This window comes from Scylla paramamosain, chromosome 11 (assembly GCF_035594125.1).
Source record: "Scylla paramamosain isolate STU-SP2022 chromosome 11, ASM3559412v1, whole genome shotgun sequence".
Classification (NCBI taxonomy): Eukaryota; Metazoa; Arthropoda; class Malacostraca; order Decapoda; family Portunidae; genus Scylla; species Scylla paramamosain.
The window spans coordinates 1,647,501-1,661,621 of NC_087161.1; the positions used below are offsets into that span (position 1 = coordinate 1,647,501).

At 45.7% G+C, this 14,121-nt stretch overlaps 3 protein-coding genes across 6 annotated transcripts in view; 2 read left to right on the top strand and 1 right to left on the bottom strand.

Annotated features, from left to right (window-relative positions):
* The window catches only part of LOC135104782 (arylsulfatase I-like), a 10,159-nt gene extending 4,075 nt beyond the window's left edge, over positions 1–6,084 (top strand). Inside the window, exons 2-12 of one of the 3 annotated variants that reach the window (XR_010270535.1) lie at positions 65–247; positions 771–1,218; positions 1,562–1,725; positions 1,839–1,939; positions 2,064–2,455; positions 2,628–2,814; positions 3,230–3,327; positions 3,590–3,726; positions 4,060–4,308; positions 4,663–4,847; positions 5,084–6,084. Coding sequence is in view for 1 of the 3 variants with exons in the window: in XM_064012370.1 (XP_063868440.1) it covers positions 2,309–2,455; positions 2,628–2,814; positions 3,230–3,327; positions 3,590–3,726; positions 4,060–4,308; positions 4,663–4,847; positions 5,084–5,268 (1,188 nt within the window). In the remaining 2 variants the exon portion in view is untranslated. Of the gene's footprint in view, positions 1–64; positions 248–770; positions 1,219–1,561; positions 1,726–1,838; positions 1,940–2,063; positions 2,456–2,627; positions 2,815–3,229; positions 3,328–3,589; positions 3,727–4,059; positions 4,309–4,662; positions 4,848–5,083 lie in introns of those variants that run through there. The other 2 variants (XR_010270536.1, XM_064012370.1) reach the window with 2 other exon arrangements.
* A 5,389-nt stretch (positions 6,085–11,473) lies between these two features.
* Positions 11,474–14,121, top strand: part of LOC135104793 (uncharacterized) — a 63,705-nt gene continuing 61,057 nt past the window's right edge. The window contains exon 1 of the mRNA XM_064012383.1: positions 11,474–11,591. The gene's annotated coding sequence lies outside the window, so the exon portion shown is untranslated. The remainder of the gene's footprint in view (positions 11,592–14,121) is intronic.
* LOC135104788 (uncharacterized) lies at positions 12,699–14,041 on the bottom strand. Of its 2 annotated transcripts, none has more exons than XM_064012377.1 (2): positions 13,919–14,041; positions 12,699–13,413 (listed from the first exon to the last, which is right to left on the bottom strand). In XM_064012377.1, the coding sequence occupies exon 2, from the start codon at positions 13,407–13,409 to the stop codon at positions 12,849–12,851; it is 561 nt and encodes a 186-aa protein (XP_063868447.1). In that variant the 5' UTR covers positions 13,410–13,413; positions 13,919–14,041; the 3' UTR covers positions 12,699–12,848. The 2 variants fall into 2 exon arrangements, with proteins under 2 accessions (XP_063868447.1, XP_063868448.1); XM_064012378.1 differs by having other exon boundaries at positions 13,928–14,014.

Consider the following 14,121-nt stretch of genomic DNA (forward strand, 5'->3'; position numbering starts at 1 on the left):
TATTTCTTGTGTCCTATGAGTCCTATGACCGTAGAAGTGTAAGGGCCTCACTTCCTACTCACAGGGGAGCATGGCGCAGCTTATACAGACATTACTGGTTCTCTCCGGATTCCTCTTTGTGTGGCCCCAAGCTGAAGGTAGAGGAAGAGGACCAGGGGGAGGAGGAGGAGGAGGAGGAGGAGGAGGAGAAGGGAAGAAGAATCACTACCATCTCCATCATCACCACCACCACTTTCACGAGCAGCAGGTAAAGTTGATGGGGTGGAGAGAGAGAGAGAGAGAGAGAGAGAGAGAGAGAGAGAGAGAGAGAGAGAGAGAGAGAGAGAGAGAGAGAGAGAGAGAGAGAGAGATTACCATAAACCACAAGTATTTTTTAAGCAATACCCTTCTCTTACTCCACTCTTTCACCCTCTTGCCTACTTCTGTCTTTCCTCTCTTCTCCTCTTCCCTCTTTCCCCTCTCTCCTCTTTCCCTTCTTATCTCCTTTCCGTCTCATCTCATCTGTCCTTTTTTCCCTCCTCCCTCTTTACTCTCTTTTTCTCATTCCTCATTTCCTCTTTTGTCCCCTTTCTTCTTCCTTTTCCCTTTCCCCTTTCCTCTTCCCTCATTTCCTTTTCCACTCTTCCACTTTCCTCTCTCTGTGTCCGTCCACCTATTTCCTCTTCAAATTAGACACCGTATCTCAACACGCCTAACCTCATCAGGAACAACAGGTGTGGCTGATGCTGCTTGCTCTTCATTTGTTTTCACTTGTGTTCCCTTCTCCACAGACACTGCCAACTACTGCTTACCTGCTGGAGGAGTTAATGAAAGGACAAACGGAGAATGGGGAGAGGGAAATGAATCTAGTTGTTCCTCCACTACCCACACCACACGCCACTCTTCCACCTCCCTCTCTACGCCTGAAGCAGTACACCTGGCCGCCCCTAGGAGGAAGAGGAGAAGGAAGTGGAGGAAGAGGAGAAAGAAGTGGAGGAGGAGGAGGAAGTGGAGATGTCAGTGAGCATGATTTCAGTAATTTAAGAGCTAAGGAGCTGAGAAAAATGGAAGAGGAGGAGAAGAGGATGTGGAAAAGGATGAAGAACAGAAGAAGGAAGTTGAGGAAGATGATGAAGGAAGAAATGAAGAGAAGGAAGAGGCAGATGAGGCTGACGAGCAAGAGGAAGAGAGGCAGTGACAGAAGACCCAATATTATGCTGATTGTAGCTGATGACCTAGGTGAGAGAGAGAGAGAGAGAGAGAGAGAGAGAGAGAGAGAGAGAGAGAGAGAGAGAGAGAGAGAGAGAGAGAGAGAGAGAGAGAGAGAGAGAGAGAGAGAGAGATTATTTTAAACATGGCTTTTTAACGCTTTATTTTAGAGAGAGAGAGAGAGAGAGAGAGAGAGAGAGAGAGAGAGAGAGAGAGAGAGAGAGAGAGAGAGAGAGAGAGAGATTATTTTTCAAACATGGCTTCTTAAGGTTTTATTTTTATGTATTTTCCTTTTTTTTTTTTTTAACCCTTATGATCTCTTTATTCAATCCATTCAATTGTTTCATAATCCCTTCTTCGTCCACTCCTTCAGGCTACAATGACGTCCCGTGGCACAACCCTGACATCCGCGCCCCTGAACTGCTGCGCCTGGCCCGTCATGGCGTGGTGCTGGAGAACCATTACGTGCTGCCAGTGTGTTCTCCGTCCAGGGCCGCGCTCCTCACCGGCCGCTACCCTTTCAGATACGGCAAGCAGGTGTGTGTGTATTTGCGTGTGTGTATGTATCTCGTTTGTTGCTGATTCTTATTCTATTCTATCCATTTCGTTGTATTCTTTTCAGTCCTCCTATTCTTATTTCATCCCCACAGGCTTCCTTCACGCCCCTCAGCCCCACCGGCCTCAACACCTCCCTCACGCTCCTGCCTCAACACCTTCAGCGACTTGGTTACAAGACGCACCTCGTCGGCAAGTAAGTTCCTGGCACAAACAAGTTACCCTAAAAAGATTTGTTTTCTTCAATAATTGTGTAACAGAAAATATATAAAATTGTGGTAGACTTAAGAAATTTGTTTTTTTCCTATTTTGTTTTGTAGATGGCATCTCGGTCATTGTGACTGGGCCTACACACCCACACACCGCGGATTTGACTCCTTCTACGGCTACTACCTGGGCAGCCAAGGGTACTATAACAGATACAAGAAGATCGGGATGCCTCCAATCTCCGCTGGCCACAGGAACGAGGTGCTGGGACGCCACTCCGTTACTACTGGAGAAGGCGCCGACGGGAATACTGATTTAGGTGGGAACGGAGGAAGTGGCGACAGTAATACTCTTGAGGATGTGTTTTCTGTGGGAGGGCGACGGTGAGGGACTGCTGAAGACGAAGAAGACGGCGCTGAGAGAGGAGCAGCAATATAATGAAGGAGGTTATGACTTCAGACTGAACGAAACACCGCTGACTAACGTGACGGGAGTATATTCCAACGTACGTGAGTGAGAGAGAGAGAGAGAGAGAGAGAGAGAGAGAGAGAGAGAGAGAGAGAGAGAGAAAGAGAGAGAGAGAGAGAGAGAGAGAGAGAGAGAACAATATGCAAAAATGAAACAAAATCTCTTTTAACACCACCATCACCTCTCATCCCTAACTCCTCCCACTCCAGGATCTTTACGCAGCCAGAGTGGAAGAAGTGATCCGGGAGCATGTGAGAGGAAGTGAAGGGGCGCCTCTGTTCCTCATGCTCTCCCTGCAGGCCACCCACGGTCCCCTGGAGGCGCCCCCGTCGATATGCGGCAAAAGAAACTCCGTCCCCAAGCACATCGAAAACCCCTCCAGGAAGATATTTCATGGTGAGAGAGAGAGAGAGAGAGAGAGAGAGAGAGAGAGAGAGAGAGAGAGAGAGAGAGAGAGAGAATTTCATACGTCTCTTTTCTGTCGTATTCCTTCCAATTTCTATCCAGCGTTTCTTATTCCAATGTCCTTTTTTCTTACTTTTTTACTTTCCACCCCACTCTCTCTCTCTCTCTCTCTCTCTCTCTCTCTCTCTCTCTCTCTCTCTCTCTGTGTGTGTGTTTCTCGCTCCTACAGTGGCCGCGTCAGGCATACCACAATACTACATGTAAATTAAGTAATATATCCCTATTCCATTCTTTCATTAAACTCCCTTTCAGTTATTCTGCTGTCATTTCTAACCCCTGTGTACCCTCTTCCTTACCCTACCCTACCTTCGCTGCGCCTGCTTTCTTCCTGCCGTGGCCACGTCAGACATGGTGGCGGCGATGGACTGTGTAGTGGGACGGATGGTGAAGCAGCTGCGACGGTCACACCTCTATCACAACACGATCATTGTCTTCACCGCCGACGTAAGCTAACGTGAAGGGAAAAGGGGAAGTTATAAAGAGATTGATGAGAGACGTGACAGTAACTTTAAACTTCTTACAGTTGATTTCATTACACATTACTCCCTTTTTTTTTTTTTTTTTTTTTTTAACGTTACAGTCTTAATGGAATAAATGATAAACAAATTACAAAATAGTAAAGTTCTCTTGGGCTAAAAATTCTCTCTCTCTCTCTCTCTCTCTCTCTCTCTCTCTCTCTCTCTCTCTCTCTCTCTCTCTCTCTTAGAATGGAGGCAACTTCCGTGTCGGAGGGAACAACTTTCCTCTGCGGGGAAGCAAAGGGAGTCTGTACGAGGGAGGCACGCGCGGGGTGAGTCTCCTCCACTCCCCTCTCCTCCCCAATGTGGGCCATCGCTATAGAGGGTGAGTCTCTCTCTCTCTCTCTCTCTCTCTCTCTCTCTCTCTCTCTCTCTCTCTCTCTCTCTCTCTCTCTCTCTTCAGTACGATTTGAGTTTCTGTCCTGGTATTTAGTTAGGTTAGGTTAAGTTACTCTAAGTCAGGTCAAGACATGTCAAGATAAGGTAAGTTAGGTTAGATTAAGTTAGGTTAGGTTAGATTAGATTAGGTTAAGTTCCGTTAGATTTGAAAGCCAGGTTAGATTAAGTTACATTAGATCAGGTCAGAGTAGATTAAGTTCGTTAAGTTTAGGGTCGGTTACATTTTAACAAGACTTTTCCGCTCCCGTCATTTGTGCAGGCTGATGCACGTAGTGGACTGGCGGGAAACTCTGCTGCACGCCGCCATGGGACCCGCGCACTGGCCCTTACACAGCTCCCCGGACCTGCAGGAGAGAGGGAGGAAGGAGGCAGAGGAGATGGTGGAGGAGGAGCGTGAAGGGGACGATGACAGCTTGGACTTGTGGAGTGCGCTGCTCCACAACGGCCCGTCTCCCCGCACCTCCTTCGTGTACAATCTGAGGAAGGGACCCCTACGAGGCGCCATCAGGTAGGTGGTGGTGGTGGTGGTGGTGGTGGTCCTGCAACTACTGCCCATTTTCTTCTTTCACCATCATCTTTTGCAGTTAACTTCTCATTTTCCTGTTACTTCCCGTTTTCCCTAATTGTTACCAGTTTTCTTCAGTTTCTACCCGCTTACTTATCTCTCGTTTTCTTCTCTCAGCGACCTGTTTTTTTTTCTCTCTCTCTCTCTCTCTCTCTCTCTATTCATCTCCCGCTTTCTTCTGGTAACTTCCAATTTTCTGTTACCTCTCTCCCGTCAGCGTCCAATTTTGCTTCAGTCACCTCATGACATCACTCATACACGCACTGCTTTCAGTAATTTTCAACCCCGCTCTTGCAGGCGGCGTCACTGGAAGCTGGTGGTGGGTCTCGGAGGGCGGTACGACGGGTGGGTGCCGCCTGAGGACGTGGGCACCGTGACGGGCGAGGAGTGCTCCTCCTGGAACACGCCCACCACTCGCCACCTGCTCGCCCACGCCCATGCAAGTGACATCAACGATATGGTGATGCTGTTCAATATGAGGGGTGAGTGAATGGGTGTCTAGCTGAGTCGTGTTCTGTTTGTCTGTCTGTTATTTGTTTCTGTAGTTTTTTATTTGTTTGTTTTCTTTTCCTGTTTCTTTTTCTATATAAATTCCTTTTTTTTTTTTTTTTTTTTTTTTTTTACATGTCTCTAAGTTCATATTCTATTATTTTATTCTTTATTTATTTATTTTTTTTTTTCTCGTCATGTTGACCTTCTGTTAATCTTCACCCAACAGACGACCCTCTAGAGACGACTGATCTCTCAGGCCTGTACCCTGAGGTGGTGGCCACTCTGCGAGCAAAATTGCGGGAGTACAGCAGACACAGCAAGCACCCACACTCTCCCAAGGACGACCCCAGAGGTCACCCTAGTCTCCACGGGGGCTTCTTCTCCCCGGGGTGGTGCGAGCCGCTAGTGTAAGGCGAGTGTGTTGGGGATTTGAGGTGTTGGGTGGCACGTAGCGGGGGTTTTCAGGTGTGTACGTGGGAGTAGGTGGGCGTTAGAATATGTGTTGATTCTTCTTCTCATAAATAAATGTGTTTCATTGCCTTTAACTCTTTGAGCACTTATTTCATACTACAGTCACTTGAATAGTTGATGAACACTTACCTTCATACTAGTACAGTCACTTATTAAGAGTGCTGTTTTTCTTGTTATTATTGTTATTTATTCCTTTATAATCGATGTACATTTCCAGAATACCTTATAACCTTGAAGAGAGTATAGAACATGCAGGGGGAGTTTCGTGACGTTTGAGGTGAATTGTATGAATGTTTGTAGTCGAAAGGTGAGGCAATACCGGTAGAAGCAGAAATAGAGGGAGACGGTGTGATATGTACGAATGCTTGGAGTGGAAAGGTAAAAAAGTAGAAAAAAACGATTAAATAATATGAATGTTTGATGTAGTAGAGCGAGAAAGTAGTAGAAGTAGAGGAAAATGTACGAGTAGAAAGAAATAGAAATTGAGGCAAGAATAATGTGAATATTTGCAGCAGAAGAAAGTTTAAGAAGTAAAAGTAGATGCAAATTAAAAGTACAGTAGAAGTTAAGGATGCTATGAAGTTCTAGGAAAAAAATAAATAGGTGAAGTAGATATAGACTGAAGTAGCATATAAAGTAAGAGGGTAGGTTAGCTTCGACTAGGTTAGGATTAGGTTAAGTTAGCTTTAGATAAGAGAGAAGACGCAGTTTGAGGATTCCAATAATAATAATAATAATAATAAATGTAAAATATTTCCTTATTTTTTTCTTTCGATATACTTCCCCCTTGTTTTATTTTCTTGTTTATTAATTTATATTTTTTAGGTGGTGATGGTGGTGGTGATGAGACAAGAAGAAAAACCGGCCGTTTCATCCAATATCCTCCTCCTTCATTCTTTCCTTCCTGTATTTCCTTCCTCTCTTGCTTCGTTCTTTAAATCCTTCTTCATTTTCTTCCTTCTCTTCCTCTCTTTCTTCTTTCTTTCGTTCTTTAAATTCTTCTTCATTTTCTTCCTTCCTTCCTTCCTTCACGTCTAGACAATTTCTTGCTCCACTCACCTTTCATTTTCTTATTGCTTATATTGTTTATTTATTTTACGTGTTTTTTTTTCCCAAGCATAAGCCCCACGTGTGTGTCCTTCTGCAGATGTGTGTGTGTGTGTGTGTGTGTGTGTGTGTGTGTGTGTGCGTTTCATCAAGGACACTCAACTTCTGTGGATTAAAAAAAAAAGTAATTACATCGCTAGTAAATCTCTCTCTCTCTCTCTCTCTCTCTCTCTCTCTCTCTCTCTCTCTCTCTCTCTCTCTCTCTCTCTCTCTCTCTCTCTCTCTCTCTCTCATTTATCATCAGTCTTAAATAAATATATCGAATAACTTGAAAACTGGAAGGAGAAAAAAAATGTTGTAGGAAAGGAAAAAAAAATATAACCTGAACTTGACCATGTAATTAAATGAGCCTGAAGGAAAAATGAAGGTGCTTTGGTGCATCTTGTTCCTCCTTCCGTGTGCTAGAGAAATGAACGAAGAGGAGGTAGGGAGAGACAAGAGAAGAAGCAGAAAATGAAGGAAGAGCAAAGTTATTTTTCTTTATGTGTGTGTGTGTGTGTGTGTGTGTGTGTGTGTGTGTGTGTGTGTGTGTGAGGTAGTGAGGAATGTTCATGAGCTACGTGTTACTAGGCGCTGAGTTGACCTTAGAACCAAACAGAAATAGAAGAGGAGGAGGAGAAGAACAGTGAGCGGCAGTGGATTGTTGTGTAACTAACTATAAGATCCGGCTTGGAAGATCAGACTTTTACTCTTACTACTACTATTACTACTACTACTACGACTACTGCTATACTACTACTACTACTGCTGCTGCTGCTGCTGCTGAGTGGATCATGGAAGTGGTAGTAGCTGGGCAGCAGTCTTAGTCTTAAGTCATGGCATAAAGACCATAGAAGTTTGTGTTGCTTTTATTGGCGCAGCAAAAGGACAGATACAGGGATGAGTGTTGCTGTGGGCCGCGGTGTTTCCTGGGTGGCTGAGGGTTCCGGGAGTAGCACGAGAGGGACAGGTGGGGGGGGGGTGGGGGGCGTGCGAGGAGGCCCGCCTCGCTTCTCGCCCTGAAGATGGGTGAAGGTGTCGCGCCTCACTGGTAATGTTTGTAGCCGCTACCTCTGCCGCCCCCTGAAGAACTGCCGTGACTCACCGACAGTTTTCCGCTGTGCCCGCCAAAGTGCCCGCTGCTGTGACTGCTGTGGCTGCCCAAATATTGGGTGCCGCCGTGGCCCCCGAGGGAGTGGCTGCTTCCATGGACACCGAAGGAATGGCTGTCGCCATGGCCCCCCGACAGAATGGCTGCCGCTGTGGCCTCCGAAAGGCTGGCTTCCTCCATGGCTTCCCCCGAGGCTGCCATGGTCACTATGAAAGTAGCTTGCGTCGTGGCTGCCCACTGAGTGGCTGCCGGCGTGCCCACCGAAGGAGTGGCTGCCGCCGCTGCCGTATCCGCTAGCTCCAAAGGAGCCGCCGTGGCCTCCGACAGAGTGGCCGCCGCCGTGGAGTTCCAGTGACTGGCCGAAGGAGTGCCCGGCGCCGTGCGTCTCCACTGACTGGCCACCGTACCCATCAGAGAGACTCCCGCTGAAGTGGCCGCCGTTGTGGTGCTCACCCGAACGACCACCGAAGGAGTGGCCGTGGCCCCCCCGCCTCCTGGGAGTTGTCACCGCGCCCCACCTCCTCTGTAACGGCGCCAGTTGTATGAGGAGTACCTGCCGCGGCTTCCAGGGTCTGCCTCTCCCGCCACCAGTGTCGCCGCTAGCAACACGGCACACCACGCTGCTGCTGCTGCTGCTGCTGCTGCTGCTACCTTAGCCATTTTCTGTGGAAAACGAAAAGACGTTACTGGGGCGTGAGAGGATGGCAAGTTGATGGTGATTATGTTAGTGACGGTGGTGGAGAGTGTGTGTACGCAAAATCCTGCCGGGCTTACCTGTCCTGCGTGAGGAGGGAGGAGGAACTGTAGTTGTGTGGCGGGGCAGGGCGCTGGGCCTTTATATACAGCAAGCCTGCACTCTGCACGAGCCTCGGGGCGCGGGAACACCAAGAGAAAAAAATATTTGCGAAAAAAAAAGAAAGGAGCTCCGGTTAGAGTTTGGACGTTTGCCAGACAAGGGAGAGAGAGAGAGAGAGAGAGAGAGAGAGAGAGAGAGAGAGAGAGAGAGAGAGAGAGAGAGAGAGAGAGATGTGGAAAACAGGAACCATTACATTGAGGGCCAGTCATCCACACCCTCCCTGTCCCTCACCCACATCCGCGCCTTCCTAGCCTCGCCTATCCCTGTCCCCCCCCCACAGCTTGCTAGACCCAGTTTCCGCTTCATCACACACCTGGTGCTTCCCGAGGAAATCCCCAGCGACTAATGTATCCACGACCTCTCTTGACCACGACCGGTGATCCTTGAAGGTCAAAAGCTGCTGGCTGGGTGGCATCCCCTCGCGTGTACCGTTGGCTCTCTTCTCTTTTAGCTTTTCGCAGTCAGTAACGTGGTTCTGGGAATGCGCTCAACTCTTCCAGTATAACGCTGCGGTTTAAATATGATTCCAAATTCTACGATGGTTTTATTAAGTTAAGGATGATATTTTCTTAATATGGAGTGTTATCTCTACTACTCGTCCTCTCATTTTTTTCTTACGCAAGATGGTTTATGGCTTAGGGCAACAAAAAATATATAAAAACCCGACTCAAGGTGCCCGTCCCACTAGAATATAGAGTTACGCCATTATCCACTGTACTCTACCCAACAACAGGCGATTCCTTTAAAGTCTGGAGACTACCTGTAGTACTTAAGGGACTGAACTACCTAGTGAGTCTTGGCAGGCACCTTGGCAGGCATCAGGGAGGAAGTAAAAGGAAGTCGTAGGCTATGTTAGTAAAGATTTCTGAAGAACTTTGAGACGGGAGAAACTGAAGCAATTATTCATAAACGACCGCGACCGCGCCTCAGGACCTGCTTGGGGCGCCACTGATGCCGTGGAGCTGAGGACACGCCCGAGTGGTGCAGAGAGCGTGGAGGTGAAATGGCCATATTCTGAAACACTTCTACACCGCACTTACACTACTTTCAAAAGATTCTAGTTGAAGTTCCACTGGTCTTTAAGGGTATTTTTTACGGTTTCAGTGACAGATTGACAAGATTTCTACATTAATAACAGGAGAAACAGTCTTGAGAACCCGGCAAATCATCTCTGTGGCCGTTGAAAGTAGATGTGGTGAGAGAGAACAGAGCTTTTCAGAATACGGGTTCAGATTAGGTGATGTTTTGGGATATAGTCTCTGCAACGGTACCTTTTTATTCTTCCAATTCTCCGTTTTCTTGTGTGTGTGTGTGTGTGTGTGTGTGTGTGTGTGTGCGCGCCAAGCTTGGGTGTGGAGGGAAGTTGCACCTATAATAACTTGCTTCCCGGATCTGTGGTCCCTCCACGCCCCAAGTGGTCGTGCAGGCAGCAGTGCAGGTCTCCTTGGTAACTGTCCTGTGCACGTGTAGCAGTAGCCCAGGCACCCTTGTTGTGGGCAGTGGCTGGCTTTCTCCCTCTTCATTTGCTTGCTTCCCACCGGCAGCCCACGCCACGACAGATTTGTGTGATAGTTGTTAGGTACTGAACTTGTGTGTATTTTGTTCTCTCTCTCTCTCTCTCTCTCTCTCTCTGTGTGTGTGTGTGTGTGTGTGTGTGTGTGGTAAGACCTTAGTAACTCAACAAAAGCTCTCATGAACTGAACAATATAATCTTATTTAGTACCCATTTCTAGCACAAGTTTATTCAGTTTAAGAAAATTATTCCCTGTTTTCATACGACCCCGAAAGGAATGAATGGCGCAGACAAGTCGATTGATAACATACCTCAGTCGCCGCGGAGGGTCGAGCAGACTGGTGAAACCGCCGGGTTCACTCAGTGTAGGATTCGAACGTGGGAGTGAACAAGCCTAGCCAATCGTTATTGCGTCGTGGCGGAAGCGCTGAATATATGAGGTGGCTATGGATTTGTGTACTTTATTTTTCCTTCTTCTTTCCCCTTAAAATTTGATGTTTTCCAAGATGATGCTTTATTTATTTATTTAACCAACACCCTATTTTGAAGTCATTTATTTAACCAACACCCTATTTTGAAGTCAGTTACCCCGCGGAATTCCTAGAGTGTGGTGGTGTACGCTGTTCTCTGTACCATATTAGTGTTAATTTTTGCGACATTCTGTTAGTTTCCATTACGTTGCTAAGGACACGTAAATATAGATGACAAGCTTACCAACAGGCGTTCGTGACTAGAACTATTGGCATCAATGGCTGTGAGGCACTCAGGCATGACACTCTCGTCTGAGCGGAGCGGGAGTGAAGTGCGAGGGTAGCTTGTGTGGGCGTGAAGGTGGCGGCAGAAAAAAGCCACCGCGTATCAGGGAAGTTTACTGCTCGTCATGAAAAGTTTATCACTTGTCATGAATATAAGTTTACCAAAGATTATTGAAAAATTACTATATCAGAAACGTTTATTGTTCATTTATATATATATATATATATATATATATATATATATATATATATATATATATATATATATATATATATATATATATATATATATATATATATATACATATACGAGTATAAAAGCAGATTATTAAAACCTTACCGCAAATTATGAAAAAAAAATGCACATGAGAAAAAAAAAAACTACCGCTCATAAAATGAAGTTTACCGCTCATCGGAAACGTTTCTCATTATTAAAAAAAAAGTTTATTGCAGATTATTAAAAAGTGTACCGCACATAAAAAAAAAAAATACCGTTCATCATTAAAAAAAAAGTTTACCGCAAATTATGAACCATTCATTAAAATGCCACATACCTGAGCGTTGCATGTTGTGAGATTCATAGCAGTAGTTTTAACATAAGGCGAAAAAAAGGATATATATATATATATATATATATATATATATATATATATATATATATATATATATATATATATATATATATAAAGCACCGCACGATATATATATATATATATATATATATATATATATATATATATATATATATATATATATATATATATATATATATATATATATATATATATCGTGCGGTGCTTTTTAATCATCAAACGTGAATATACTTCACCAACAAAGGAGTGCGTGAGATGCGCTAATCTGGTTCGGGACACAACAAGCGTGGATGCAGTGCTGCCCTCTCTTTCCCCTCAGGCAAGTAAAGGTGGCACCGTCTTCGTCCTTGTGAGTGAATATGGTTTGAGTTGGGAAACTATTAATGTTTTGATTGCTTCTGTGGTGTTTGCAGTGTTGTTATTAACATTATTAGTATTATTCTTGTTCTTATTCTTTTATTTTTCTTGTTTTTGTTTTCCATCTTTTTACTATTATTATTATTAGTAGTAGTAGTAATAGTAGTAGTATTAGCAGTAGTATTAGTAGTAGTAGTATCATTCGTATTATTTTGGATTGTTTATATATGTTTAGTATATATTTCGTTTTCGTTTTTAATACGTACGCTTTATTTATTCTGCCCCGCTTCCCTTCGCCCCTTCTCTCCTTCAATAAACATATAAATCAAATAGATAAAGAAAACTAAATCATCAGTTTTCCTTTCCACACACTTGTAGGAATTCTATTATGATGATAAGCAAAAGTTTATGAGACTGTTGTAACGTTTGACCAGATTTAGCTGTGTAATTTCTTAATCGTAGCGCGGCCAAGAGTAACGCGGGGTGGTCAGGATTACTTTAGTTATCGTATAAATTTCTTTCTCTCTAACCAGTGAGAGAAAATTATAAATCAGAGGGGTGACTGAAGACTGTGACCTTGATGGCTATTCCGTAGTGTGTGTGTGTGTGTGTGGAGAGAGAGAGAGAGAGAGAGAGAGAGAGAGAGAGAGAGAGAGAGAGAGAGAGAGAGAGAGAGAGAGAGAGAGAGAGAGAGAGAGAGAGAGAGAGAGAGAGAGAGAGAGAGAGAGAGAGAGAGAGAGAGAGAGAGAGAGAGAGAGAGAGAGAGAGAGAGAGACTCAAGACCAGAAACCCCACACTTAGATGGAGCAGGCAAGGAAGGAACAAGCCCAGAATCATCCAGCGTTGAGTTTTCGGCAAAGAACTGAGTTAAGAGTTTATCTTTAGAGAAAAGGAGATAGCAGCGACGATACTTGGATGAAATATAGAACGAAAAGTTGGTGAAGAAACATTGGTCATATTTTTTGGGTTAGATGTCAGTAATCATGTGAGGGGTGAATATGATAAGAGTTTAAGCCAATGAGTGTACCTTCTATGAGCTGTCTCTGCCCTAGAGTGCGCGATAGCAAGCCAAGTTGATATTTCTCGTAACGCACAAAAATATTGTTCAATATTATTTATTATAAAAAACAACTAAAAACAACATCTGCTTAGGTAGACTTGAGTCGTGAGGAGATCCAGACCAGGAACTGAGGTCGTCACCTGTGTGCTGCGGAGGGACGCGTCCCGGAGGACACTGGTCCTGGTTCTATTAGTGGTAGTACTTTTTGCCTTGGCCGCCGTGCACGCCGTGAGTGGTGCCCTTCACGTGGCTGCCTGAGTGGCCGAGGGTGGAGTGAGTGTTATGGACGCCGTGAGTAGCTCCGGAGTGCCCGACAGAGGCATGGCTGAGGGTGGAGTGAGAGTCATGCACCCCGACGGAGGCGTGGCCGAGGGTGGAGTGAGAGTCATGCACACCGTGACTGGCACCGGAGTGTCCGACGGAGGCGTGGCCGAGGGTGGAGTGAGAGTCATGCACGCCATGAGTGGCTCCGGAGTGCCCGACAGAGGCAAGGCCAAGGGTGGAGTGAGAGTCATGCACGCCGTGAGTGGCTCCGGAGTGGCTGACGGAGGCAAGGCCGTGAGCGCCAGAGTGACTGGAGTGAGGGACGTGGGCGGCGCCGTGTGGGCGTCTCTGGCTGTAGTAGCTGGGGCGCTTGTAGTAGCGCCTTCCTCCGTGGTGGTGGCCGGGGTCTGCCTCCGCCGCCACCAGCGCCGCTACCGCCGCCAGCACTACGAGGCACCACGCTGCTGCTGTTGCTGCCTTGGCCATTCTTCTGAAAGGGTTAAACGTGATGGATTTAAAACCTTGGAGAAGAAACAACGAGGTGGAGAAAATGTTAGGTGTGACTGGGAGAGGAGACAGGAAGAACCAGAACAAGGAGCTTATGACATTCCATTATTATACAACAAATGATAATTATAATCAGATACATAAAAAAAAAAATCAAATGACAAGGAAAGGATGACATGAATGAGATACGTGGGAACAAGGCATCGCGACTGACGGGTGCATAGTTTATGGAAAGAAAACGGAGGCAGGGCGTGACATAACAAATGCTGAGGGCAAGACAAAAAAACTGCTACCATAAACTTATAATCTAACAGAAGGCAGATGAGAATATGTGAGAAAAGACTTCCTCTTTGCTGTAACCTGCCATTGCCACTAATAACAGAGACGTGACAGTGGCAGGAGTGGGATGATGAGTGACAATGGACAGAAGTGCGCATCACCCAAGGAGGCTTAACAAAGACCTCGGAACTAGTCCTCCCCAAGCCTACCTGTCTTACTGTGTGACTGGAAGCCTAGGAGGAACTAAGATCAACTGCTGCCTGGAAAAATGCTTGCCGCGTCTTATATACCACAGTCAAATACCCGCAGGCACTGGGAACACCTACTACACCAAAACACGCATAAGAAACAGGCAGAGCATCCACCTATTCAGCGAATCGGGTGAGAGTTGCCAGATGCTTCCCTAACTAAA